Below are 26,872 nucleotides of genomic sequence, written 5' to 3' on the forward strand. Positions count from 1 at the left end.
CGGTTCAGTATCTATCGAAATCTTAAGCTAGGCAAAAAAAACATACTGATTAATATCATAAGATTCATCAACCATAAAAACAAAGCTCAACAAACGAAAGCAATTTTTTAAAAATCTAATAATAGCGTTGTAAACAAAAATTCGATGTAATATATCTCTGTGGCTTGGGCTCCAAACAAAATCTCGAAACCTTTCCAACGTATGTATTATATATTCTAAAATTTAAATCAGGGATCTTAATGGATAAGACAATGGGCCAATAATGGATGTTTATCCCCATCTATGATAAACAAATTACCCATTATATAAGTTTATATTTTTGAAGCCTTTCACCGCATATTTCCCAACAAAAAAATAAAACATATCATAGAAGATTGTTAATGTTATTGATTCGTTCTATTATTGGTTCAAAAAGCTTGTTGTTTCAGCATATTAATACTGAGAATATTTTATGTATTTTTACAGCTAATTTCTGTATATTCTGAAATATTCTTTGCTTCATATTGCTGTGCTACTTATGAACTATCCTATTCTATTGAGTATTAAGGTTTTTTTTTGTCTGAACCGTTTTTTTTTCAGGCAAGCTTCAAATAGGTGATTATATTAGGCTATTTTATTTTTAGATTAAAGTCTTTGGATAGTTTTAAGATACTTTTCTAACCTTTCTGACCCCTTAAATACGGATCTCCTCGATTCTAGGGGCATATCTGAATGAATTGTAATAATGAACTAACTAACGGATAACGTCAAATTATAGAGTAGCAATGCTATGCTAAGACGAATAAAAATATATTTTTTTTTAATATGATAATAATATGTATATTTATGTAAACATGGACATTGCACATATAAAAAGTGACTTTTAAAGCCACTATGTATATTTTATTTATAAATTCTGATACAGGTTTGTCATATCATCCTATAATATACAAATATTTTATATATCAAATTATACTATTTTTAATATTTATAGATTGTGACTTTTCATTCTAATCCAAATCACATTAAATGTATTTTAATATAGAGCATTTTTTTCCCAAAAGGAATGTAAATTTTACAAAACTCAAATTTCAGTTCTTTGGTAAAATATAAAATAAGCTCATCTTTTGATTACTGCATCGGTTTGATTATTTTCTTTGGTCAATATTATAAAAAGTAATTTGATTAAAAAATAGATATTATATAAAAGATTGAAATTTGCCTTAAAATTTTGCATTTAATTATACAATATGTATTTAGAGATCATTTTAAGCGTATATGTAACAATATAAAATTACGTTTAAGAAAATTTTTCAATATTTTTTAAATTCAAGTATTCAATTCGAGTATTTCTCAGGATTTTTAGGTAGTAATTGTAAGTTTAAAAACGAATTAAGCTAAAACACTTTTTTTCTACATCATTGTCTAATGAGATCCAAGAATATTATCAATAGTATGTTTGTTCTGATCTCTGTAAATGATCATGCTTGTCAGCATATCCTCCTTGTCCCTGAGCCAGCTGTCCATGGAGTCCCCGCTGGGCTCGCTCTTCATCGGGCTGATGGTCAGGAATGAGGACAGGGTGGACAGGTCACAGACAGGGAATTGCCCGGCCGGCGGCAACATACTCCCAAGAGAACCATTATTTTTCTCCACCAGTAATTGTTCTATATACTGGGTGTATTTTTGTTCAGCAGTTTCATTGTGCTCAGATACAGGCGAGAGATCGGCAGTGGTGCTGTCAGGTACTATCATATCCGATGTGGCAGTAACAGCTGCGCCGCCGCTGCTTGCCATCTTTGTTCCTTGTTCAATTGGAAGCTGGGTCAGCTGTTGGCTGGGAACAATCTGCTGCTGGAAATTGACATTGGCCGACGGAAACAAATTCTGCTGGTTCCAGGTTGCAGGTACGGGCGCCATGATGGTCTGCTTCATGTGCGGCTGATAGTCTGATGGCTGCATTGTTATTGTGTAAGGTTGGTCATACATTTCATGGTACATATCTTTGTAATCCACAGCGATGCCGGATTTGGTATGGATTTTTGCATGGCGATCCAGGTTAGATTTATGGCTAGTGCCATAATTACATATTGGACAGACATATGGCTTCTCCCCGGTATGTATCTTCATGTGACGGTCCATCAGGGCCTTGCGCAGAAAAGATTTACCGCAGCCATCCCAGGTGCAAACATAACCTTCCTTGTGCGCCTCCTTGTTGTGTATGCGCAGGTCAGCCTTGCGGACAAACATGTTGCCGCAGCAGTAATGCGGTGCGTTCAACCGTTCGTGCATTGTGGCGTGATGCCGCTTTAGATTATTCCGCCGGTTTGTCACATAGTTGCATTTAGGGTACTGACAACTAAACGGTTTATCCTCACAGCCGGAGTCACTTTTAGGCGGTGTTAGCTCTTCTTTGGGAACTCTTCGGCTGTTTAAATTATGCTGATGACCAGCGAAGGATTGGTCAATGGGTGTATAATGTAAATTGTGATGCTCTTTTGGCGGCGTCAAATCGCCGGCAGTTTCGAGACTGGCAGAATGAAATGATGGCGCATATGAAAGCGGAGTGTGCATCCAATCTGGAACTTGCTGGCTGGCAGCGGCGGTGATTGCGGACGCAGGTTTCGGTACAACGGGCGTGAACGGGGACTGCTGTACAATCCCGCCGATGTTGTGAGTGCCGCCATACTTTGGATCAGCCGTTTGGCGGTGGTAGAAGTCGGAATATATGGCGGCCTGGCTCCACATCAGGGCTCGAACTGAAATAAAGATATTCAATTAAAAACTTCGTTATTTTTAGTTTTTCAAAAATGATAATATTCATTTAACAAAGATAAACAAATCACCCATTTGGACATTGAAATATAATATTACATTAGCGAAAAAACTGAACAATTTACTCTGATAAAGACCAAATGATAAAGAATCTTTTCTTATAATGTTATCCCTAATCGTTCTACAAATCAGATTTTAAAAAATGAAGTTAAAAAATATGACTTTAAATATGATTGAGTTACTCATTTATAGCTTTTAAAGTATCTTATTAAGCAATTTTTATTAAGTTTTTTAATTATATGGAATGTAATATATTTTATTGTGCATATAAATTTAAATTGGTTCTCAGCCATTTTCATTTTAATTTCCGCGGAAAGCTGTCTCTAATACGATGCAATATTACCTCTTGCTAGATAAGTGGTTAAAAAAGGCGACAATAACGGATCTGTGGACAACATTTTGATATTTATTTAAATTTTTTCAAATTATCGTCCAAACTCTTTAATGTTTTGTGAGTTACTGAAGCAAATATTCCGATGCGAACATCGGATGATAATTCCCCCCCCCCTCCCCTACCAATCACTTCCCTTTATTGCCTTAAATTTCCCCCTCCTGATTGACCACAATTATTGTATGGGATGCTACTGCATGTTGTCTGGTGTTTCCCTGATTTTCGCGGTGTTCAATCAAAAAAGTTAAATTATAACTGCCGCATTTTTTAATAAAAAATATGTATCCATAGTTTTTTTATCGCATATTTTTATAAAGAACTTTCACGGATTTTAGAATGAAAACAGATTAAACCAGTTTTGTTAACCCTGAGGGACCGCTAACAAAACTAGTATTAATTTTTTATCAATATCCGTGTAAAATTGTCTGTAATACAAAGCTATACATGATTATTCAGTATGGCTAAAAAACCGGTTCTTATCCAGCGGATAGTAGTCGGTTTCGAAGCCAAACGAAAGTATTTTTTAAAATGTCAAAATGGTAATCTAACATTACGTCCAACGCTATCCATTTCACCGTAATGACGTACGTACACAATTTTTATTTGGAAAAGCATTGCTTTCAAAAAACATCCTATTTGCTTAAATGTAAGAGCACCGAACTTTTTTTTCTAAATGCCGCTACTTATAACCGGGGAAATTTGTAATCCAACCAATAGGAAGACAGTATTCAAGGGATTTATTAGCCAATAGGAAGCTTTCTATTTCTAAGGGATGATTTACTTTACTTGAAGGCCTACATACATGCTAGGGAGAATATTTTAAATGTTGGATGTGTTTGAGACAATTATATAAAATTATATAATTTACTTTAGTGTTCGGTATGTTTTAGGCCATTTTGAAGGGGGGGGGGCTCTTTATTTTATTACATCTTTATTAATAACGAAATCTGACATTTCATTAAATTTTTTCTTGAAGAAAAAAAGGATATGATTGTTATAAAAGCCAAAAAGAGAAAAAAGCTTTTCAATTTTTCAAATAAAAAGATAATTAATTAGTTATTATTAGGTCAAAATGCCAAGTAAAAACTAAGAATAAGATTTTGTTCATTTTTTGGTCCATTTTAGAAACTATCATTTTTAAAATTCTTAATTTATTATTCACATGACTTGATATATTTACATAAATTGTTTTCATTTGACCAGGTCATTTCCCATATCCATATACCATGACACTATAGACCCAGTTTTCAAGGGACTATATTAACCTACACATATTTCCCATATCCATATACCATGGTACTATAGGCCCAGTTTTCAAGGGGATATATTAACCTATGTACACAAGTGCTACTTAAAATTTCTAAAACTTTAATTTAAAATTTAACTTTGGTGAATCTTTAGGTATACTGATTTCAAAGTAAAGTGAAACGTGTAGCTGGCAAAAAAATCCTCCCCCTCTCTCACTTCCAATGAATAAACGAACTGACCAAGAAATGATGTCCATGTTAGCAATTAAATTGATGACAATTTTTCCCCTTTTAAAATATCCACGTATATTATATCTTAAGTTTTTGCATCATATTAAAAGATAACTACCACTTTTGCCCCTGCTGTAAGGTTTCCAATTTAATAAACTCTGATCCTTGTTATTTATCTTATGACCACTTGACCATTAAACCACTAAACTAGTTCCTCCCCTAGCTGCTCTGCATATTAATTTATGTGCTATCAAACTCGCAAACATCCTATTTTATTAGTTTCTTTCAATTGGCAAAATTTGACAAAATTTATACAAATTATGTATTTAGTGGATATTTTGAAAAATGATTAAAGGCTTTAAAGACTTGAGGCTTCGCCCTTGATAAATAGAGCAAAATAGTTACTTCAATTCTCAATTTTCATTTTTAAGAAGAAACAGTTATTATAGAACTTTGGTGACTAGTTAAATAAAGAGGACAATGTCCTCTCCCTCTCTTAGTTAATATCATATGTTTAAAACTTTATACTAAAATTCCAGTTTGTTTATAGATATCTGCGTAAATGGAAGGACACCTATTAAAGCCTAATAATTCTCTGAGATAATTTTAGCTATTTATAACCAGTTTGTGTGTATATATGCAAAATCTTTAATTTCCTGAAATCATTAGCATGATACGCCCTCCTTTTTATAGTTGGTATTTTCAAAATACATACATATGCCTCTACTGAAACAAAACTTGAGCCATGTTTTAAATTTCTTTTTGTTATTTATAAAAATAAAGCAAACTTTAAGTATTCCATGATGACTTTTGCATAAGGGAGAGGATTTATTAATATTCCATTGACTTAAACCTCTACTGTACTCGCTAAATTTATCGATAATTAAGTTATGTTAGAATTGTCCTATCGATTTCAAACTTGGCATTGTGAATCCTGTAACAGTGAGGTGCGATGAAGAAAACGTAGCAACTTTTTAATCATTACCAGAATGTCCACACGTCTATTCAAAACATGTTGATTTTTGCTTTTTAAAAGGTAAATAAGTGCGGTAGGGGGGGGGGGGGGTCAGTGGCATTTATTGAACTTTAATAAGTTGGTTCATTAAGTTGAGTACTAAACATTTTATCCATTAAGTGTAATCCACAGAAGGGGTGATTTTTTTGTATCATCATTGGAGATGCACATCAATTTATCGGCCATTGTATTTTTTAGATATCTGTTCAGTAGAGGTACCACCCTGGGAAAGTGCATGCAATACTGTAATAATATAATTTTAACCGGATATATTTAAACCATCCTTACTAGTAAATTTATTCATATATGTACGCTATCACCAGAAGGGGAATAAGCATTCACAAAATTTGTGTGATTTATGAAAGTGGTTTAGATGACAATACCCAAATTGTCCCGTTGTGACGTCATAAATTTCGGGAAAGGAAAAGGAGAACCCCATTTCTCCCATCTCATTTAAAGAGATTTTCTTCCTCCCCTTCCCTTCTCATATCCCGAAATTTATGACGTCACAACAGGACAATTTGGGTTTTGATCTTTAGATAAAAAAAAATTATATCATTTTCGTTGATAATAACAATAACGGAAAAATAGCATATAGCCTAAAACTGCAAGCAAAGAAGTTGTATCAACTTTTTTGCTTTTTATTTAAGATAGCTAGCCGGTCCTTTCAGTAAGTAGTAGATGTAAAATTTTTCATAGAATTCAGATATGCAATCGTTTTTTTTGTAGACCTCTTATTTTTTAAGTAATTTAAGTTTTTTAAAAAAATAATTAAGTCGGTTTTAAGGTACTAAAACGCAACAAAATAAAAGAAGAAAATGGCCAGTATGAACAAAAATAGTAAGATCTTTAATTTGACACCTTACTTTTAAAATTCTGTTGAGTAATTATTGAAAAAATCTATTTTTTTAACCTCGGTTTAATAAAAACTTTAGACCTAAATATTTTCTCAAACAGACATAAAAAACATGGGTTCATATATACCTTTAGAATCAGAAAAATATTACGAATCTATTCTAAGCAAAATTGAAAAAGTTTTATAAAACTATAATAAAAAAGATAAGTTTATTTTAAGATTCATAATTTTCGGCTTTAAAGGGTTAGCTTGAACCAAACCTAAACAAAAGACAATGCAATGTAGCAGATATTTTTTAAACACAAGAAACAATAATGTATTTTTAACTGCATTGTTTTGAAGTTTATAAACAGACTGATGCATATTTGTTCATAATTTTTCATTCTTTACATGTTCTATAATATCACTATATTTATTGTAGTATCTATTGTATATATTGTATGAACGTTCTCCTTTTTTTCTGGCAATTCTATAGGTTAATTTTATAGATTAAGCTTCCCGATTCGTCAATTTTTGCGATTTGTGATTGGCTAGTTTAGTAGTTACAATTCTTAAAATAACTTTTTTATTTTTTCTATTTTTTATTAAAATTTTTTAAAACTTTTTCAATTTTGCTTACAATGGATTCATATTATTTTTCTCATTCTAATGGTATATATGAACCCATATTTTTTATGTCTGTATGAGAAAATATTTAGGTTTAATGTTTTGATTAAACCGAGGTTAAAAAAATAGATTTTTTCAACAATTACTCAACAGAATTTTAAAAGTAAGGTGTCAAATTAAAGATCTTACTATTTTTGTTTATACTGGCTATTTTCTTCTTTTATTTTGTTGCGTTTTAGTACCTTAAAACCGACTTAATTATTTTTTTGAAAAACTTAAATTACTTAAAAAATAAGAGGTCTACAAAAAAACCGATTGCATATCTGAATTCTATGAAAAATTTTACATCTACTACTTACTGAAAGGACCGGCTAGCTATCTTAAATAAAAAGCAAAAAAGTTGATACAACTTCTTTTCTAAAATTATGTAATATTATGTAGAGCAAAATAATGGATAGGAGGAAAAAATTCAATAGTTTTTATTAAAATGTATTATAAACAACTTTCCGCAGATATTAAAATGAAGGATTATAAGATTAAAATACTAACAAATGGTATTGTTTTTATGATTTTTATTTCAATATTCATGGAAAATTGTCTGTAATGCAATGCTACAGATGACTTTTTAGGAAGGTTAAGAACCAATCCTACACCAGCGTATATTAATCAGTTCCGAAGCCATACTTGAATAGTTATTTCTCGCATCGTATTATAAACGGCTTTCCGCGGATATAGAATGTACAATTATAAGATTAAAAATGTTTTTTTTTTAGCCGGTGCCTTATATTTTTTTTATATTCGTAGAAAGCTGGATATAATACGATGCTAGACATAGTTTTTTCGTATGGATGAGAACCGGTTCCTATCAACCGGATTCGAATGAATACGAGATAATAATTTAAAAGCATCAAAATAGCAGAATATCTATCCCAAATCCTGGTTGGGTCAACGTTATTAACATATAATTACACCGCTAAATCATTCTAGATTACATAGAAATAATATTTTAACAAGGATTAATATGTCCATATGTAGCGCAGCGATAACATCCATAATATATTTGGACAAATACAGGAGTATAGGATAACCCTTTTTATTTTGTAGACAATTACCTCCTAAAAAATATGCTCAAACCTAACAACTAACAAAAAGGTTCTCATATAATGATAACGTTATAATAGCTTAAAGCGTAGCCACACTCATAATGATTATCTACAAAGTAATTATAATGATCTATCTACCTATTCTATTTCATCATAATTTTTCTTTTATTTGATGGTTATGCAAAAAATGGCATTAATTTCAACGTTAATTTGTTTAATATTTGATACTTTTAGTATTTTACAAATGGATTTAGAATATACATGGATATTATGACAGGGAAAAATATCGTCAATTTAGTTTGCTAACATTATTTATTGGTCAGTTTGTTCACCTAGTAGGAGAGGAAAGGATGTTTAAGGGGGTTGATGTCGAGAATCGTTATCTCAGCCCGCTGTGTGTTTTCACTTTATCACATAACAAGGAAATTTGGTGTAATATTCAAGTAACAATAAATTCATTATTTTACATTTTGATTCAAAATATTCGCGAATATGATTCGCGTAATGTGGAAGTTTTTTTAATAAATACACTATATGGCATTTCCAATATTGAAGTAATTTTCAACCAATTTAGAACCTAAATAAATGATGTTTAATTTCACATTTCTAATTATTCTATTTTTTCTCACGATCTATATTTTTGTGGTTAGTGACTGAGCATCATTTTCAAGAGTTGAGCGGATGAGAATATTGGAAATACAATATACGTGGATATTATGACAGGGAAAAAATTGTCGTCAATTTAGGTTGCTAACATGGGCATCATTTATTAACTAGTTCCTTTAACGAGTAGGAGGGGAGGGTATGGGGTAAAGGGGCTGGATAGGGAGGGGTTGTTATTTTAGCCAGGTACAAGTTAGAGTACATGATAATCTGGTGCAACATCCACATAGACGTCCAAGCTTTTTATTTTAGGGAGGGTAAAATTTTTTTAAGAGGGGGGTAATTCGTTTTTGGGGGGGTAATATGGCGCGCGAAGCGCGCTGCAAATTTTTTTTACCCCCCCCAAAATTTTTACCCTGGGGGTAAAATTTGCTTTGGGGGGGGGGGAGGGTAATTACCCCCGCTGAAATCTGTTGGCAGGGGAAAATTTTTTTTATCACAGATTTTTTATTTTGGGGGGGGGGGGTATTTAACCCCCAAAAATTGTTTGGGGGGTTACGGCACCCCCAGGGTAGGGGTAAATTTTAAATGGGGGGGTAAATGAAAAAATGGGGGGGGGGTAATCGCCCCATTACCCCCCCCCCCTTGGACGTCTATGAACATCCAAGTAATAATTTGCCGATTTTAATACTTTTTTAAGAGGTTTCACTCAGAAAAAGATCTTAGCAATCACTAATACCTACAACCAAACGCAGAGAGAGAGAACCCCAAGAGTGACAAGTTAAAAAAGCAAAAATAATAATGAGGGAGGGAGAGGACATTTAGATTTTCATTACACTAGTCCCCAAAGTTTTATGATACTTTTATCATTCGTTGTCATGACATTGACAACTTTGGGGACTTTTATTGAATTTTGATTGGTTGGTTCATTAAGTAGAGTGCCCAAACGTTTCTTCCAATAACTTTAATCTGCAGAAGGAGTAATTTTGCGGATGTACACCAATTTACCGGCCATTGTCCTATCCCTTAAGATCCCTGAATAACCTTAAATCATGTTTTAAGAGAGGCAAAATAATCTCTACCCCCGAACTATATAATTTTAGTTAATTACATGGTTAATACACAATAAATGAAAATAATTTTGGTTTTGTTTATTTTTTCCATGCCAACCAGTGAATGTAAATAAATGGGAACGGGTCACGACATCACACATAAAAGTGGTCAAATTGGCGCGGTTTTAAACATGTTTGGAAAACAGAACTTTTTTGTATAGTATACTATTATGCGTATGTTTGATTTTTTATTTTAATATCTGTAGAAAACTATCTATAACACGATACAAAACGTGATTTTTCAGTATGGCTTAGAACCAGATATTAATCGGTTTCGAAGCCATACTTCAATATAATTTCCTTTTCTTAAATTACTTACTTCTTGTAAAATAAAAAACTTGAATTTTCATTTTAAGATATTTTCCTATTTTATAACTTAAATATAAAGTTTTTTTTATGATATTACACTTGATATTAGTTTAAAAACTGTTCTCTGGATACTGGATGCATATTAAGAATAGGATAATTTCTACCAATTATCATATTCTACCGTGAGATACTTCACACCAAAATAATAAAAAAGCTTTTTTTAGTATGCAACGGGAAAAGTAGAACCAGTTCTCATCGTGAACAATCATGTATTGCATCGTATTACAGACAATTTTCCACGAGTATTAAAATAAAAATCATAAAATAATACTAATCCTTTGGCCTCTCGGGAATAACGAAACTGGTTTTAATTTTAAAATTTTTCATTGACAAACTGGCCAATAATTCATGTCCATGTTAGCAACCTATATTAACGACAATTTTTCTTTTGTCATAATATCCTTGAGTATTCGAAATCTTTTAACTCTTAACAAACAAAAAAAATCTTCATAAAAATTCTATTTTAGATATATATGTTTTAATTGTTTTTAGAGGCGTTAATCTGTTTTTGATTAATGAATCCATATAAAATTTAAATGTACACATAAATATATAATTTTGTATAAAATAAAAAAAAAATAATATTATTCCAGGATTTGTTTCAACTTAAAAACAACTTTTCTGATAAAAGCTTATCAATTTATTTTATTTAAATATACCAATCTTTAGAATAATTAGGTTAGGTCGGCACGTAGCTGATATCAATAAAAATTTCAAAATTTTTAGAATATGGATTCTGTGTATTGTAATATTTGAAGCGATGCATCTCTGTAAGTATAAAAATGTAAAGAGATAGATATATACGAATATTTTTATTATAATTGTTGTCAAATTGTTAAAAAAAGATGAAATCAATAATTTGTGAATAATTAGCAGTGTAAAAGAGATGATTTAAAAATCTTGCTGATAGAAAACATGACAAAATATAGAATAACATATCCGTCCACATGCTTATACTTCCCTTCCCCCACCCATACATTAGTTTCAATATAAAGTGTTTTTACAAACATGTTTAATATATTGAAAACCAGTCGTAAATCACACCATCAAACAAAATCTAATTTAGTAAATGAAAACTTTTAATAATTTTTCCAGTATGGCTTCGAATCCCATTAATTTTCAATTCTCTGTCATACTGAAAAATCATGAATAGCATCGAATTATAGACATCTTTCTGTGGAAAATAAAATAAAAAATAATAAAAAAAACCAGTTAGTTGTAACTATCAATAATTTAAGTTATCCTATAGTAATTAAATAAATTACACATTTCTCAACAGAGGCCATTTTTTCTTACTGAAATTGCTAGACAATTAGTTTTGACACATTAGCTAAACACCAATCTCCTACCAATAATAGCCAGGGTAAAATTTGAGATAATTAGAAAAGGATGTAAAGAGCAGCACTTTAAATAGATGTTTCTACATCGTAGCAAATATAGTTTTTTTTTTATAATTATAAGATTAAATACCAGTTTTTTAGCCCCGAGGTGCCGAAGGCACGGGCTAAAAAACGGTTTTAATCTTATGATTGTACATTTTTATATTAGTAGAAAGCTGGATATAATACGATGCTAGACATAGTTTTTTCGTATGGATGAGAACCGGTTCTTATCCACCGGATTCGAATGAATACGAGAAAATATTTTCTATATTGTTTTTATTAATTACAACCTACTATTCTTATTTATATCTGAGAATGTAACTAAATTGAATACTTTGGACAATGATATTTGGGAAATATTAAATTAAAAGAAGTCACTACAAAAGAGCAGAAGGCAACTTGCTAACAAACGAAAAATTACCCACCACAGGAACCAGGTAGATGACTGGGTTATACATCTATAGTTATAATATAAATTTATTTGCATCATTGTAACTTTTGCTGTTTTGTTGGACACCTACATGAATATAAAGGCATAGGCTAATATTTCTATATGTGTGTGTCCTATCCAATAGATGCTTTAAAGGATCGTTACAATATTTTAGATTAAAACAATGCACTTCAAAAACATATAAAATGTAAGCATTTGTTTGACAAATGTTTTTTTTAATGTTGAAAAAAAGGATAACAATTCATTCAGGTTGAGTTTACAGCTTTTTAAAGTAGAGCTAATAATAACTAGTTTCTGTAAGTTACTAAGTTTCTTGCTTAATAGTGGATTTAAATATCTAAAATTAAACATCTTTGATTAAATTTTAAAGAGCAGTTTATCAAATATTTTTTCAGTATAAATCAAAAGTAAATCATAAAATTAAGTAAATTTTCGTTAGTCTTTTAAATTTAAAAAAATATTAGATTTAGAAAATGTTATTATGTGTTAATTATGAAATAAAGAGGAATAACACTCCTTTACATATGCTAAAAGAATATACATGTGTTTGCTTGTGTGTGTGTGTGTATGTGTGTGTGTGTGTGTGTATACCTATATGATGAGGGATGATTATTAGAAAAGGTGCATAATAATTATTCCAATTTTACGCCTGAAAACAATAGGAGAGGAAATGCCAGGAATAAGGGGGATAAGTCAATTGATAATAATTGGGTTTAAAACGCAAAATGACGTATAAAATTATTTTATGTGTAATGGAAGTAAAATTAATTTGAAAAACTATGTGGTCAAACTATTGATACTAAAATTAAAGCCTATTTTAAATCTAAATCATTATTTAAAAAGTATTATTAAAGCCCAATGTCCAATACCTTAACCCCTGACAAAAAGCTTAGATGATGCATGTAGAATGGATGGATTTTAAATGGATTGGATGGATCCTTATTAGAGGATGTATATTTAATATACCTACATAATTTAGGTATTGCATGATCAAAAATGAATATACCTAGCTTTTATAAAACAAAGCAAATAACTTGTTACTTTAGTTGTTAGAAATCATTGTTTGGTATAAAAAAAAACCTTATGATAGGCATTTTAGGTAAATTTATCTCAGAAAAGCTTAATATTTATTTATCTACAGTTTTGTAGGCCCCGAAGTGCCGAATCTCAGGCTAACAAAAGTGGTATTGATTTTATGATTTTTATATTAATATTCTTTTAAAATTGTGTGTTATACGATGCTAAACATGGTTTCAGAATAGCTGAGAACCGGTTCTAATCCAGCGGATATTAATAAGTTTCGAACCCATCCTGGAAAGTTGTTTCCATTTGAATTATAGATTTTTTTATTGAAACAATCAATTTTAAGCCAAAGTATTAACAAGGACTGCAATGTTTCACAAATCATAGCTTGAGATAAGACAGTAATGGATATAGAATTCACATAGATATTATGACTGGGGAAAAATTGTCATCAATTTAGGTTGTTAACATGGACATCCCTTATTGGTCAGTTCGTGCATCCAGTAGGAGAGGAGGGAATACGGTAAGGGGGTGTATGGCGTGGTTGTTTTAGCCAGCTACAAGTTTCTGTACATGATAATCTGGTGTAAGATCCAAATAATAATAAATCCATTAAGTCAGTAAAGGAAAAAATAGTTTACTTTTTTTGTCCTAAATAAACTATATTCTCGTATGTAAATTTGTCTTTGTGAAGGCTTTATAATTGACATAAAACTATCCTTAATAATAAACAGACTTGCTTTCATGGTAGAAAAGCTTCGTTCAAAAAATAAATTAATAGTATAGGGGTTGATTTGCTTGAATGGTTTAAATTAGCATCTTCTGTCAAGTAAAATATGGATTAGGTGGAGACATTTGTATTAAGTTTAGTAGAAACAGGATGAGAGACAAGGATGACAGCATCCGTTGCATGGTAAGATATGGCATATGTAAAAAGGAATACAAAGATGACAGCATCCGTTGTTACGATATGGCATATGTAGGGAGCATATGTAGAAACAAATACAAGTATAGCAACATACAAAAATAAGGTATGACAAAAACGAGAAATGTGGAAACAGTGGCGTGCGAGAGGGGTGAAGGGAGGTGTCAACACCACCATAAAAATTGAAATTTGGAAGGACTGCCTTCCCCTGTTTTTATATCCCCAAATGATTTAAAACCCCGCAGGTAAATTACTGTGCACGCCACACTGTTTAAATTATTTTAATAAGATAAAATTAAAATCAATAAGTTAAACTGGAATGTATTATATTTTAAGTTGCTGTATCATGATGGAAAAAATGATTAAAGCTTAATAACAGTACAGACGGACGTACATGCGAAAAATATCAGTTTAAGGGTGGCTTTGCTATTATAAAAACACGAAGAGAATGGAGGGGGAAATTTATTGAGAGACCAAAGGAAATTTAAAAAGCGACTTCAACGGTACATGCAACAGTAATAACCATGCTTGCAGACAAAATTAATCTTTATTTTATTAACTTTGCTTACAAAATTAAGTAAGTTTTCCAGAATAAACTGTATATTAAATTTGTAAAATGTTATCTTTAACTTTTCACCTAACACCGACAAACAAACCAGACGCCAATAAGAATAAAAGGTGTATAAAGTAGCTTCGCTACTAAAAGACTGCTATAAATTTTATCAATAGACAGTTTGTGAAGAATAAATTTATTTCCTCTAGATCAGCAAGTTTATTATATTGTTATAAATACTTATAATAAATTTGGAATATAAAAGATAGATAATAAACTGAGAATATAATAGATAGATAATAAAAGGAAAAATCTCTGGTTATCGTCACACCTTAACCTAACATAATGAACCAACAGATGTATGCATAGGAGGGGGGCTCTAGCTTGCAGGGGTGGGGTTGGTTGATAAAGGGGGCTTTCCCTCTAGGAGCACCTGCTTACCTAACCTAATATTCACTAGATAAAGTATCATTCAGGAGTAATCAGTGCCCCCCTCCCCCCAAATAATTAACCCCTCTATCCGAAAATAACCCCCTTTGGATTAATTACCGGGCCCCCTGCAAAGATTGCGCTTTTAAAATTGGTTCCATACTAGCTGGACATATGAAATAGGGACATTTATTCAGCGATATGTATATTCAGCTAATAGACAGCTTTCCGCGAATAGTAAAATTTTAATCAAATAAGGCTCGGATTGACAAATCTGGGATTAATAAAATATTTTTTTTTATTCGTAGAAAATTGTCTATTTTACGATACAGGATTTTTCAGTATGGCTGAGAACCGGTTCTAATCCAACAGATATTAATCGGTTTCGAAGTCATACTAGGAAAATAATCAAAATATTCCATAAAAATCTTTGGCAGCTCGCAGCCTTTAAAATTCATAGATTTTTGGAAATATTCGTTACCAGGAATATTTTACCGTGAACTGCAGTTGATCCAAATCTTTTTATGGAGAAAATCATATCATTATTGTAATCTTTTTAATAATACATAAAATTCACAATATTGAAGAAAATTAAAATCACCGATTAACGGGCCCTATCCCTGCAGGTCTACATGCTGGGCATGACATTGGACAATATATAGACCTTCTTCATTTTGAGTGGCACGCTTTAAAATAGATAATAGATTATACAAACTGCTTTATAAATATACGGTAAAAGGGGGTGTTAAAATAGTTAGTCGTTTTGGTAGATTTTTTCAAATTTAATTCAGATCTTTAAACCAAAAATAAAATCATTAAAAACGACACGAATACTTTTAAAGTTTCATTATTAGGTATATGATTAACAAATTAAATGAATTTTAGAAAACTTAAATTTAAAAAAAATAGAAATGTTTGAGTTGGAATATAAGTGAAAATGCCAATCTAAAATCAATAAAAGTCCCCAAAGCTATTAAGAAAACGTTATTATAAAACTTTAGGGACTAGTGTAATAAACAGCCCAATGTCTCCTCTCTCCCTGATATGCACCGCTAATTAAAGTATGAAAATATGAATGTTGAGATTTTTGATAATTTAATTTAGCATCTGTTAAAGATTATGCAATAGTAACAATTCATTCAGACAGTTGCAGGAATAAAGATAAAGATAAAGGCAGGAAATTTAGGAATAGGTCAATGAAGTATGAATTAATCCTTCTATTATTTTCCATTATGGCCTCGAAACCAATTATTATCTGCTGGATTAAAACTGCTTTTCAGTCATACTGAAAAATCATGTATAGCACTGTATCACAGACAATTTTCTACTAATATTCAAATAAAGATTAATAAAATTAAGTAAAGTTTTGTGAGCCAGGGCCTTAGGTCTAACAAAACTGATTTTAATCTTTAATAATTTTCATTCTAATATCTCGGAAAGCTGTCTATGATGCGACGCGATAAATAACTATTCTAGGTTTATTCAAATATGCTTTGAATTTTGTTTTTATTTTAACTATGTATATAGTTCCTTTTAGATACATTAGTATTCGGGGACGTCCAAGCTTTTTATTTTAAAGGTGGTAAAATAAAGGGTTTCAACGGTATGCGGGGGGTAATCTAATGTATTTTTAAAATTTCAAAGGGGTTAAAAAAGGGGTTTAAAAGTTTTGCGGGGGTTAAACAACCCTTTATCCCAACCCATGGACGTCTATGATAGTATTTGTTTTATGATTAACTACAAATAATGTAAACATAAAATACAATTTGCCTTAAAATGATTTTTTGACCAACAGAAAGGTTAGTAACGAAATATTTTTAAAGATAAAATGTCAATTCTGGAAATATTGATATATCCTGTATTAACCTGTCCCTGTTTCCCTGAGATAATCCTTTTGTTATGCATGCCCGACCATTGGTTCTTAGGACAGACCCTTAATAGAATTGTGTTCCTACAACTGCACATATAAAATATCACCAAAAGAAGCAAAGGGGCAAAATTTTAGTATGGCTTCGAAACCGATTTTGATATCCGCTGGATTAGAACCGTTTCTCAGCAATGCTGAAAATTCATGTACAGCATCATACTACACACAATTTTCACGAATATAAAAATAAGAATCATAAAATTAATATCAGTTTTGTTAGCCTTTGGCCTCTCGGGGCTAACAAAAGTTGTTAACTTAGTAACAACAAATAAACTCTTAAATCCTTATCTAACTCCCCCCCCCCCATTTTCTTTTTTTCAATTCTTTAATGATCCTATTGTATGTTGTTCTAATCCAATTGAATGGTCAGAGAGCGGAGATGTGCAATCACTACCACAAATTTTAAAGTTTTGAAATAATTCTAACCGCATTAAGTTGAAACCGATTAATATCCTCTAAATTAGCCATACAAAATGTCATGTATAGCATTGTATTACAGACAATTTTCCACGAATAGCAAAATAGTAATCATAAAATTATTACCATTTTGTTAGTTTTCGTATTTATGGATCTAACAAAACTGGTTTTAATTTATTTTTTTTCATTTTAATGTCCGCGGAAAGCTGTCTATCATACTATCATACAATGCGATGAAAAACTATTACAAATGTTACTCTTTTTTTATTTCTTACTCCCCTTGCTTTATTGTTAACTTTCTTTTTCTCAAACCTTTTGGATATTTTAAAACATTACAATTATGATACTTTGGCGGAATCTATGGGATACCTTAAAGAAGACACCTTTCAATAAAAATATCGCCACAATCAATATATAATTACTTGGATGTTGAACCAGATTTTTATGCACTCTGATAAATTGATGCTCGAGGCTGGTTTAATAACGATATCCACCCATTTTACATCATCCCTTCCCCTCTTACAGGAGGATAGAACCGACCAATTAATGGGGACAAAAAAGCAACCTAAATTGACGAAAAAATTCTACTGTCATAATATCCACGTATATTATATCAATTATCGCCACCTACTGTGAAAAAAAACTGACTACGCGTTGCCGACTCCATAGATAGCAAAGCTACTCTACAAATCGCACTTATTGGTTTGTCCGCCAGACGGAGTCGCTAATTTTAGTAATCTAATATGTGGAAGCATAATTCAACTGACAACTTTGCTTTAAGCTAAAATATATTCACACTTGTCGAACTTTTCAGAAATTAAGAGAAATTAAACAGAATAATTTTCAACAATTATAAGTCATGGTATGTTGGGCTGTATTATTTGCTGGTTATTCAAACCTTGTGCAATTTAGAATTTTTGTTAAGAAAAATACAAAATTTAAAGGCTGATATCAAACGATATTATAACTGCGTTAACGTTTCATCTTTGAAAGGTGATAATAGAGCTAAAAAAAGCTTACTAGTTACACTAGCGGCTGCGCCCCTAGCATCAGAGGGGGCTCTGTATTCAAATGGTTAGATATATGGCAAAAATTAGCCTAAATCACCAAGAATTCAATCTAAAAGTAAAATAGCTTAATACTAACTCGTGACTTATATGAAGCTTCCCAGCAAAGAAGAACTTAATTAGTTTTGTACTTATTGAAATCTTAAGCTTCAGACAAAAAAACTTTATAGGATACCAAATAATAACAATAAAGATGGTCTTATTCATTGAAATGACTATAAAATATAGTGAAATGTTAAGCAGCGCTACTCCAAAATAACTAGGGCTCGGCAGTCTCGCGTCAGCTGCGACAAAGCCTCAAATTTAAACCCGTTTGGATGCTTTACTAATTAGAGTTTGAATTGCCATATTTCGGTAAGGTTTTGACTTTTTAAAATTTCAAAAGGTTGATTCACAGGCGGCTGTTGAACCCTGAAAATAACGTCCTATGTGGCGTCCTGGAGGGTTTGTATATGAACAATTGAGTAATGATGATCATTCATAATGATTATAATTAGAGCGCCCTAATGTTCTTTGAACAGGTGGCCCACATGGCACACCCCCACCCCAACCATGACACACGCACACACACCACTACCACACACACACACACCTTTTCTCCCTTGGGCTAAAACACAGGGATCTTAAGGGATAAGACAATGTACGATGAATACGGGATGATTACTCAAACAAAATTACTCCTCCAAATTGCTGGTAGAAAAATTTAGACACTGCTTGTAAATGAACCAGCCAATATAGATTTTATAAAAATGTCCAAAGTTTTAAGCCAATAAAACAGTAGTTAAAAAATTGATAGTCCAAAGGTCCCCTTCCTCCCTGGCTATGACACCTTTCTAACATTAGAGCTATACTAGAAGATACAAAGCATGTTTTCAATATTTAAAGTTTAAGTATAATTGGAGATGCAGTCAAAACCACAAAATTTATTACAGTAGTTCTGCAAGATGTTCTAAAAAGGATTAGTTTTAAAAAGAGAGTATATATTTTTAGATATCTTAACTTAAAATACACAAATATTATATTTAAAGCTTTGATTTAAAAGTTATGTCCTAGAATACTAAAATTGTTGCATTAAATTGAGTTTTGAATTAGAAAATACTTGAAAACCTGATTTCATTTTGCTCTGTTTATGATAACTCTATACCTCTAATAGTGATAAAAGTAACATTATATGTACAAATGTCCATAAACGGTTGATATAAAAATAGCAATTCTATATCTGGTATATATAAGACAAATTTAAAAATAATTGCATGGTAATTTCTCCACAATGCATATGCTATTTCTATAAATGCTAGAAACTAAATCTTATAACTTTCATAATTAATTTTTGTGTATAAAAAACATAAGTAAATAATAATTCATTTGAATTTTTTTTTAAATCCATAATATAATTTTAATTCTGTCTTAAATAAATGGATTTATTATTACTTGGATGTTATACTGGATTATCATATACTCTAGTCAAGTGAAACATGTAGCTGACTAAATAACGACCCCCCCTCATTCACTCTGTTACCCTTTATCCCCTCGGTGCTAACAAAACTGGTTTTAATCTAATAAAGCTGTCTATAGTACAATGCGATAAATATCTATTCTCAAGCTTAATTTACACTATGAAAAATTCTGTTCTATAAAAATCCTTCAATATTTGTCCTATATTTGAAAGATGCAAGCAAAGTTCTCTATTATATCAATTAAATTGATTTGTCTGGTCGTGTCCATAAGCTGGAGCAGCTGCGCATAATAAATCAATTCATCACTAGGTACCCATGCATAAATTCAAAACAGAAAAATTAAAAAAAAGGTTTAATAGTAACTCTATGACCTCTAAGCTAGGGTAATGCCGTGGGTTATTAACCTACTCTTTAAATCATATTTATACACTTAAATACGGAAGAGTCATTTTAATAAAGAAAATTTATTTCCGCGGATATTAAAAAAAAATGAAAAATTTTATGCAATACGATGCAATATATGATTTTTTGAGTATGGCTGAGCACCAGGTATAATCCAACGTTTATTAATGGGTTTCGAAGCTATACTGGAAAACTATTTTGCCTAATTCTAAAATATCAGTTTTATTACATTGTGTATAAAATGATTAAATTAGACTTTCAGAAAGACTAATTCATCTCGTTTACTAAACAAAATTTTGCTTCATTACATGGTACAATATCTATCAAAAGTATCATGTCATATTGTCATAATAAGTATGTTAGTGGTCAGTTTAATTTCTTACTTTTAATTTGCTTTTTAAACAATTAACCTTAATTTTAGTAAATAGGATGGGATAGGTTAATCAATACAAAAATATTAAGGGGGCAGATTAATATTTCTTTCAGTTACCTACGAACTTGTAGTTTGACTTTTTATTAGCTCATTAAAATCTCTAAAATGGCAGTACAAACTTATTTTTGAATAAGGAAGTATATACAGTGTGTTTTTTTATGAGAACTTTTTTGAAAGCAATTTTACCCCACTAATAGTTATCAGAATTTAATGATTAACGGCTTATTTTCTTCGTTTTTTTATAACCATTTATAGAACATCAAAAAAATATTTCAGTTTTATTTAAAAAGTGCAGAAAAATCAAAAATTCAAAACCTAGGTGTCAACATCTAAAAATGGATTTAGCGCATTTTTCTTAAGCTCAAATCTTCTACCCTTTGCAAGAAAAAAATTGGATTTTCAGTAGTCAACTTTGGGGAGCCAGTACTCCCTCCCTGGTTGAGATATGGACTTTAAACTTTAATATGTTCTAGTACATGTCCCCAAAAGTATCAATTTTTAACTCTGTATCTTTACTTTAAAGCGTTTTGCAGCCATTCTTGCAAAGCATAGAAGATTTAAGCATGAGAAAAATGCGCTAAAACCATTTTTAGATGTTGACACCTAGGTTTGGAATTTTTGATTTTGCTGCACTTTTTTACTGAAAACTGAAATATTTTTTTTAATGTTCTATAAATGGTTATAAAAAACGAAGAATATAAGCCATTAATCATTAAATTCTGATAACTATAAGTGGGGTAAAATTGCTTTCAAAAAAGTTCTCCTAAAAAAACACACTGTACAACACATCCTCCCTCTAAAAATATCCTAAATAGAAAAGGTGTTCGACGCAGTTAAGAAGTCTTTTAAGGCTAGGGACGAAGCAACTAGCAATAGAGTAATAAATCAATTAAAAAGAAAAAATTTATACAAAACTAAACGCCATAAGTGTGCATAACCAATAACATGTTTGATAATTATAGTGGTAAACTTGGTGATATAACCCTAATATTGATTATCATACTGACACTATACTCTAATAATTTATATATCTTTACACAACATTTATCCGGCTGTATAGCCAATCATAATTTTGATATAAATAACCATGATAAATGGAACACCTAGCCTATAATTATGAATAGATATCGTGTGCCCCCTGGGTTACACCCCCTGCTATTAAAGATCAGGGGGGAGTGACCCCTTCCCGGACACCCGCTCTGAGTTTGACCATTCAAACAACCCTACCTCCCTTCTGATAGCTCACAACTCTTTTATTTGTGGAGAGCTGCTCAATAACTCACTTTTGTTCTAAATAATTTATATTAACAGTTTACTTTGAATGCCTGAAGGTCTTTTGCGTACTTTGATTCTAAACAACGTTTAAAAAACTGAAAAAGATTAAAAATTGATTGGTTTATGATTATTTATTCTTACAAGATAAATGTTACTTTTTTCTTAATTTGACCTTAAAACATGAATTATTTGCAATTATTAATATATTAAAATATCATATTGATGCAACTTTAGACTAAAATAATATGATGTGAAGGGTTAAACAACTGTATGTCCCCACCCCTTGGACCCTGTGCCGACTTTCAATTGGGTCTTTGAATATCAGACAATAGCGTCGGAAATATTAAGACAGCCAAATCGCTACAATAGAGTAGAATGCAGTTTGCAAGCAGACGAAAAAGGTCTCTACTTTGGACCCAGGTAGTTGTCTGGGTTATACATCTATCATTATACATTTTTTGATGCCACGCTTTCTGTTGAAAAGACTTTTTGTTTTTAGGGTAATTGATTATTCCGAATAAAAAAGGCCAATATAGAAATTATAACTATAGATAGAAACAAAAATTAAATTCTATTAATTTTATCCATGGAATGCATTTGTTCAACTAATAAAATAGAATATAAGTTACAGGTAAAATATTAAAATAAGAATAAAAAAAAATATGTTTTTGCCTTTTGAAATTGGACCAACAGTTTAATAGAAAATTATGGTTTTGGACCTTTTCTAATAAATTTCTTTAACGTCCCAGAAATGCATTTTTATCAACTTACGAGAAAGAATCCTAACTAATGAGATTTATTGTTGGGCTTGTATAAAGTAATAGTATTTATAATTTTTCATTTTCATATCCGCGGCAAACTGTCAATATGTCTATACTAGAAAGATTAAAAATTACTCTTTGGGAGAGTAGAAGGAAGGGGGGGGGGTACTGTCTAGAAACCATATCATTACTAATTATTCCCCTTATTACCTTACATACATACTCGTGGTTGCGTCCCTAGCATCTAGGATATAAAAACAGAAAATAGCCTAAACCCATCCCCCTGGCCCTAGGTAAATGAAGAACTCAGTAATTATTGAAATTTGCATTTTAAGACAAATAAACCTAAATACTTTGTATTATTGCAGTACTGTTTTTTTTTCACAGAATGTAGCTTAGGGAGCTTAAAAGTATCATAAATCTAAATTTTTTTTATAAAATGAACCAATAACTTTAAAAAACTAAAACATTTATGGTATTTTAGATATTTGATTCTAACCTAGTAAGAGCCCTAAAATGTACATTTATTTAAAAAAAAATAATTTGCATATGTGAAAATTTTTGCCGCTTTTTAAGAAAACTTTGCACCCTTTAAATTTGTATCTAAATAATATATAATCCCCTTGCAAGAGAATCCCTTTAACCCCGCATTTAACCCTCCTTGCTACCCCCATAAAAAAATTTGCATAGAGTAATTGAAGAATAGAAAAATTTTATAATAAACTTAACAAAAGATGCTAATGAAACACTTTAAAATACATGGTCAGGTCCAACAATCAATTCTACAAAAATCACGAAACCTTGGAAGTAGTTTGGGGGTATATCTTGTTTTTTTTATGTAACTGAAGAGGGGTGGGAAAGAAGGGGAGGAAAAGGGGAAGGGGGTTGTGGGAAAATTTTCCTTTGGAATTGTTTGTCAGAATCACATTCCCTTTTCCCTGAGTTCGCTGCAAAATAACCACTATATATTTTAAATATTATAATTTTTAATTGTTTTTACAAAAAAAAGACAACTTACCCTTAAGAAAACGCTGCAAAACCTGGATACAAATATTTCGAATTTAAATTATTACCTAATTAAATCTTTGAGAGACATAGCGGCGCTACTAAATATGTATTTCTTTCCAAACTGAAGAAATCAACATATTATTACTTGGATTATTACCAGATTTTCTCATAATGTGATGCTCGCAACTGGCTAAAATGACAATACCCCCATTTACCTAATCCATATGAACGAAGTGACCAATAAATTAGATCCATATTATCAAGCCAAATTTTCTCCTGTCAATATATCCACATAAATCCTAAATCCACTACTGAAAATAAATCCCTAGCCGTAACCTAGCTACACCTGTATTGTTCACAACATTAGGAAGGATGATTCACATTAAATAATTGGAAATTTAAATATAAATTTAACCAAGTCATCAATAGAAGCATAGATATATATTCAAAGGAACATATTTAAGAACAAAGAATAAAAAAGGACTTCAAGGGGGAATGTTATAAAGAATTTAACCTCCGTCCATCCAACAAAAAATTAGATTCCTCAAAAAAAAGACATTGGGAGTTTTTCTCTCCATTTCAAAAAAAAACTACAACGATTAAAATTTATCTTATCAATTAGTTCTCATGGGAATATTTCAGGTGACCTAATATATTTATGAAGTTTCTCATGCCCAGTTGGACATTACACAAGTGATACACAATTTGTTTTCTTTATAAACAAGGATGATAATATTGACAACAAGCGGAGGAATATGAAAAATATTCGTAGAAAAAGTACAATACATTGTTATTAACACACAGGTAATATTAGGACATATTAATGGATATAGAATTTACGTGAATATATATACAGGGGAAAATCTGTCGTCAATTAAACTTACTAATATAGACCTCAATTTATGGTCAGTTCGTTCATCCAGTAGGAAGGGAGGTTATGAGGTAAAAGAAGAAGAATAGGGGGTATCATTACTTAACCAGATGCGAGTATCTTTTTATTAGAACAATTTATTTAATTTTATTAGACAATCTGGTGCAACATCCACGTAATAATATATCGTTTTACACATGCGACCTTATGACACATTTTACAAGATTGTATTGACAAACAATAGTTATAGAGTAGCTTCGCTACTTATCGTTGGCTAAGTAATATTAATTATACAGGGATGACAAATGCTAAGTACGCAGTAGGTGATTTCTAGTTCAAGTTGCAATAGAACAGTTTTTAAAGGTGAATGAAAATAAAAGATAAACAAACTTGTAACAAAATAAGCAAAAAAAGGTTTAGTGATTAAAAGCTGAATTGAATAAAGATAATGAAATTCATCACTTTTCATTATTACATGACTTTTATTTGCATAAAAAGTAAAGAAAAAAAGGGGAAGGTCTTATTTTTTTTGGGGGGGGGGGGTACCCTTCCAAAAAATAGACATAAACCTTCCCAGGACCTGTAAGAAACTAAATTGTATAGGAGAACCATTTCGGTTCAGCGGTTAGCGAGATCCTTTAATACAGACAGACACATAGATATCCTCTTACTTTTATATAAAGATTAATTTTGAAGAACTGTGCCCTATCTATTTGTATTTATAATTATGAAATGTGATATTGTGCTAAACATTGGACAATTGATGGATTAACAAGAAGATTCGGGTTTAACTTGTCACCTTTACAGGGATTAAAGGATATGCAATTAGAATAGTTATTTATCGCATTGTATTATAGACAGCTTTCCGCTGATTTTAAGGAAAAAAATTAGAGTATTAAAACCAGTATTAGTGCAAAGGGGCCAAAGATACGGGCTAAAAAACTTTGTTATACGGTGATATACATGATTTTTATTACGGCTGAGAACTGGTTCATAACGGATGTTAATCGGTTTCGAAGCCATAATGGAAAAAGTTTTCTAAAAAGTGAACTATTAAAGAAGGAGATCTTATAAAATAAAAAATTCCCAGATTATACCCCCAAAAAATTGGTTTTGGGCTACCATGACAAGAACCCTCAGAACTAAGAATTATCCATCCTTGGCATATTTAAAAAATGTATATTTTGAAAGGGAAATACCGTTACCCCTGAATCATACAAAAATGTATGTATTGTTACTTGGATATTACACCACATTTTCATGTTATTTAATGAGATGTAACTTGCAGAGGGCTAAAATAATGAAAAACTTATTATCCTCCAACTGGAATAGCGAACTGACCAATAAATGAGCAACCCAAGTTAACAACTTATCCACAAATATTCTATATATCCATTAACCCCCCCCCCCCCCCCAATAATAACAAGACCTCCCAGAAAAAGATCAAGTTATAACATCAATTTAAAACATTTTTGACAGAAGATAATTTTACAGTTGATCAATCCTAGTTCTTTCAAACAATATGTTTAAACCATTGAGCCATTTAGGAAAGCTCTCAGGGATCGAAAGGGATAAGACAATGCTGATAAATTAATTCTTAAAGATGACAACCCAAATAAGTCCTTCTGTAGATAACAAACCGTGGTTGAAACGTTTAGATACCCAACTTAATGAACCATCCAATTAAAAATTAAATAAAAGTTCCCAAAGATTTTAAGCCAACGAATAAGAAAACGTTTTTTTTCTCGAAAACTTTTAGGGCTAGTGAAATACAGCCCCATTTTTAAACTAGTTTCGTAGAAGTAAGCCCTCTTTGAGGCCAAATTACTACGAAATAAAAAAAGTATCATTGATTTACGCATGAATAACTTTTTTTTACTAAATAAAACAAATATTTAATTAATCTACATATAATGTTGTAAAAATAAACAATCCTACCTTTTAAAGTTTATTGATAAATATAAAATCACCGAAATGTCACGTATATGGTTTATACATGTATGTATGTAATGTAAACTAACAGCACAGGTAAAGATTATAATAAAACTGATATAATAATCTTTCGCCCTATCTCCCCCCCCCCCCATACTTTTCTTCACAACCATATATATGTCCCCCTTCTCTTTCTTGGAATATTTCTAGAC

At 31.1% G+C, this 26,872-nt stretch overlaps 1 protein-coding gene across 2 annotated transcripts; it reads right to left on the reverse strand.

Moving 5' to 3' along the window:
• Positions 1-788: 788 nt before the first annotated feature.
• On the reverse strand, positions 789-26,872 carry LOC145311926 (uncharacterized). Of its 2 annotated transcripts, none has more exons than XM_080150975.1 (2): positions 26,667-26,872; positions 789-2,738 (listed from the first exon to the last, which is right to left on the reverse strand). In XM_080150975.1, exon 2 carries the CDS (start codon positions 2,725-2,727, stop codon positions 1,405-1,407), a length of 1,323 nt encoding a protein of 440 aa, XP_080007101.1. In that variant the 5' UTR covers positions 2,728-2,738; positions 26,667-26,872; the 3' UTR covers positions 789-1,404. The 2 variants fall into 2 exon arrangements, with proteins under 2 accessions (XP_080007101.1, XP_080007100.1); XM_080150974.1 differs by lacking the exon at positions 26,667-26,872 and adding an exon at positions 3,158-3,263 and having other exon boundaries at positions 799-2,738.

This window comes from Acartia tonsa, chromosome 2 (assembly GCF_053477335.1).
Source record: "Acartia tonsa isolate MP-2025a chromosome 2, ASM5347733v1, whole genome shotgun sequence".
Taxonomy (NCBI): domain Eukaryota; kingdom Metazoa; phylum Arthropoda; class Copepoda; order Calanoida; family Acartiidae; genus Acartia; species Acartia tonsa.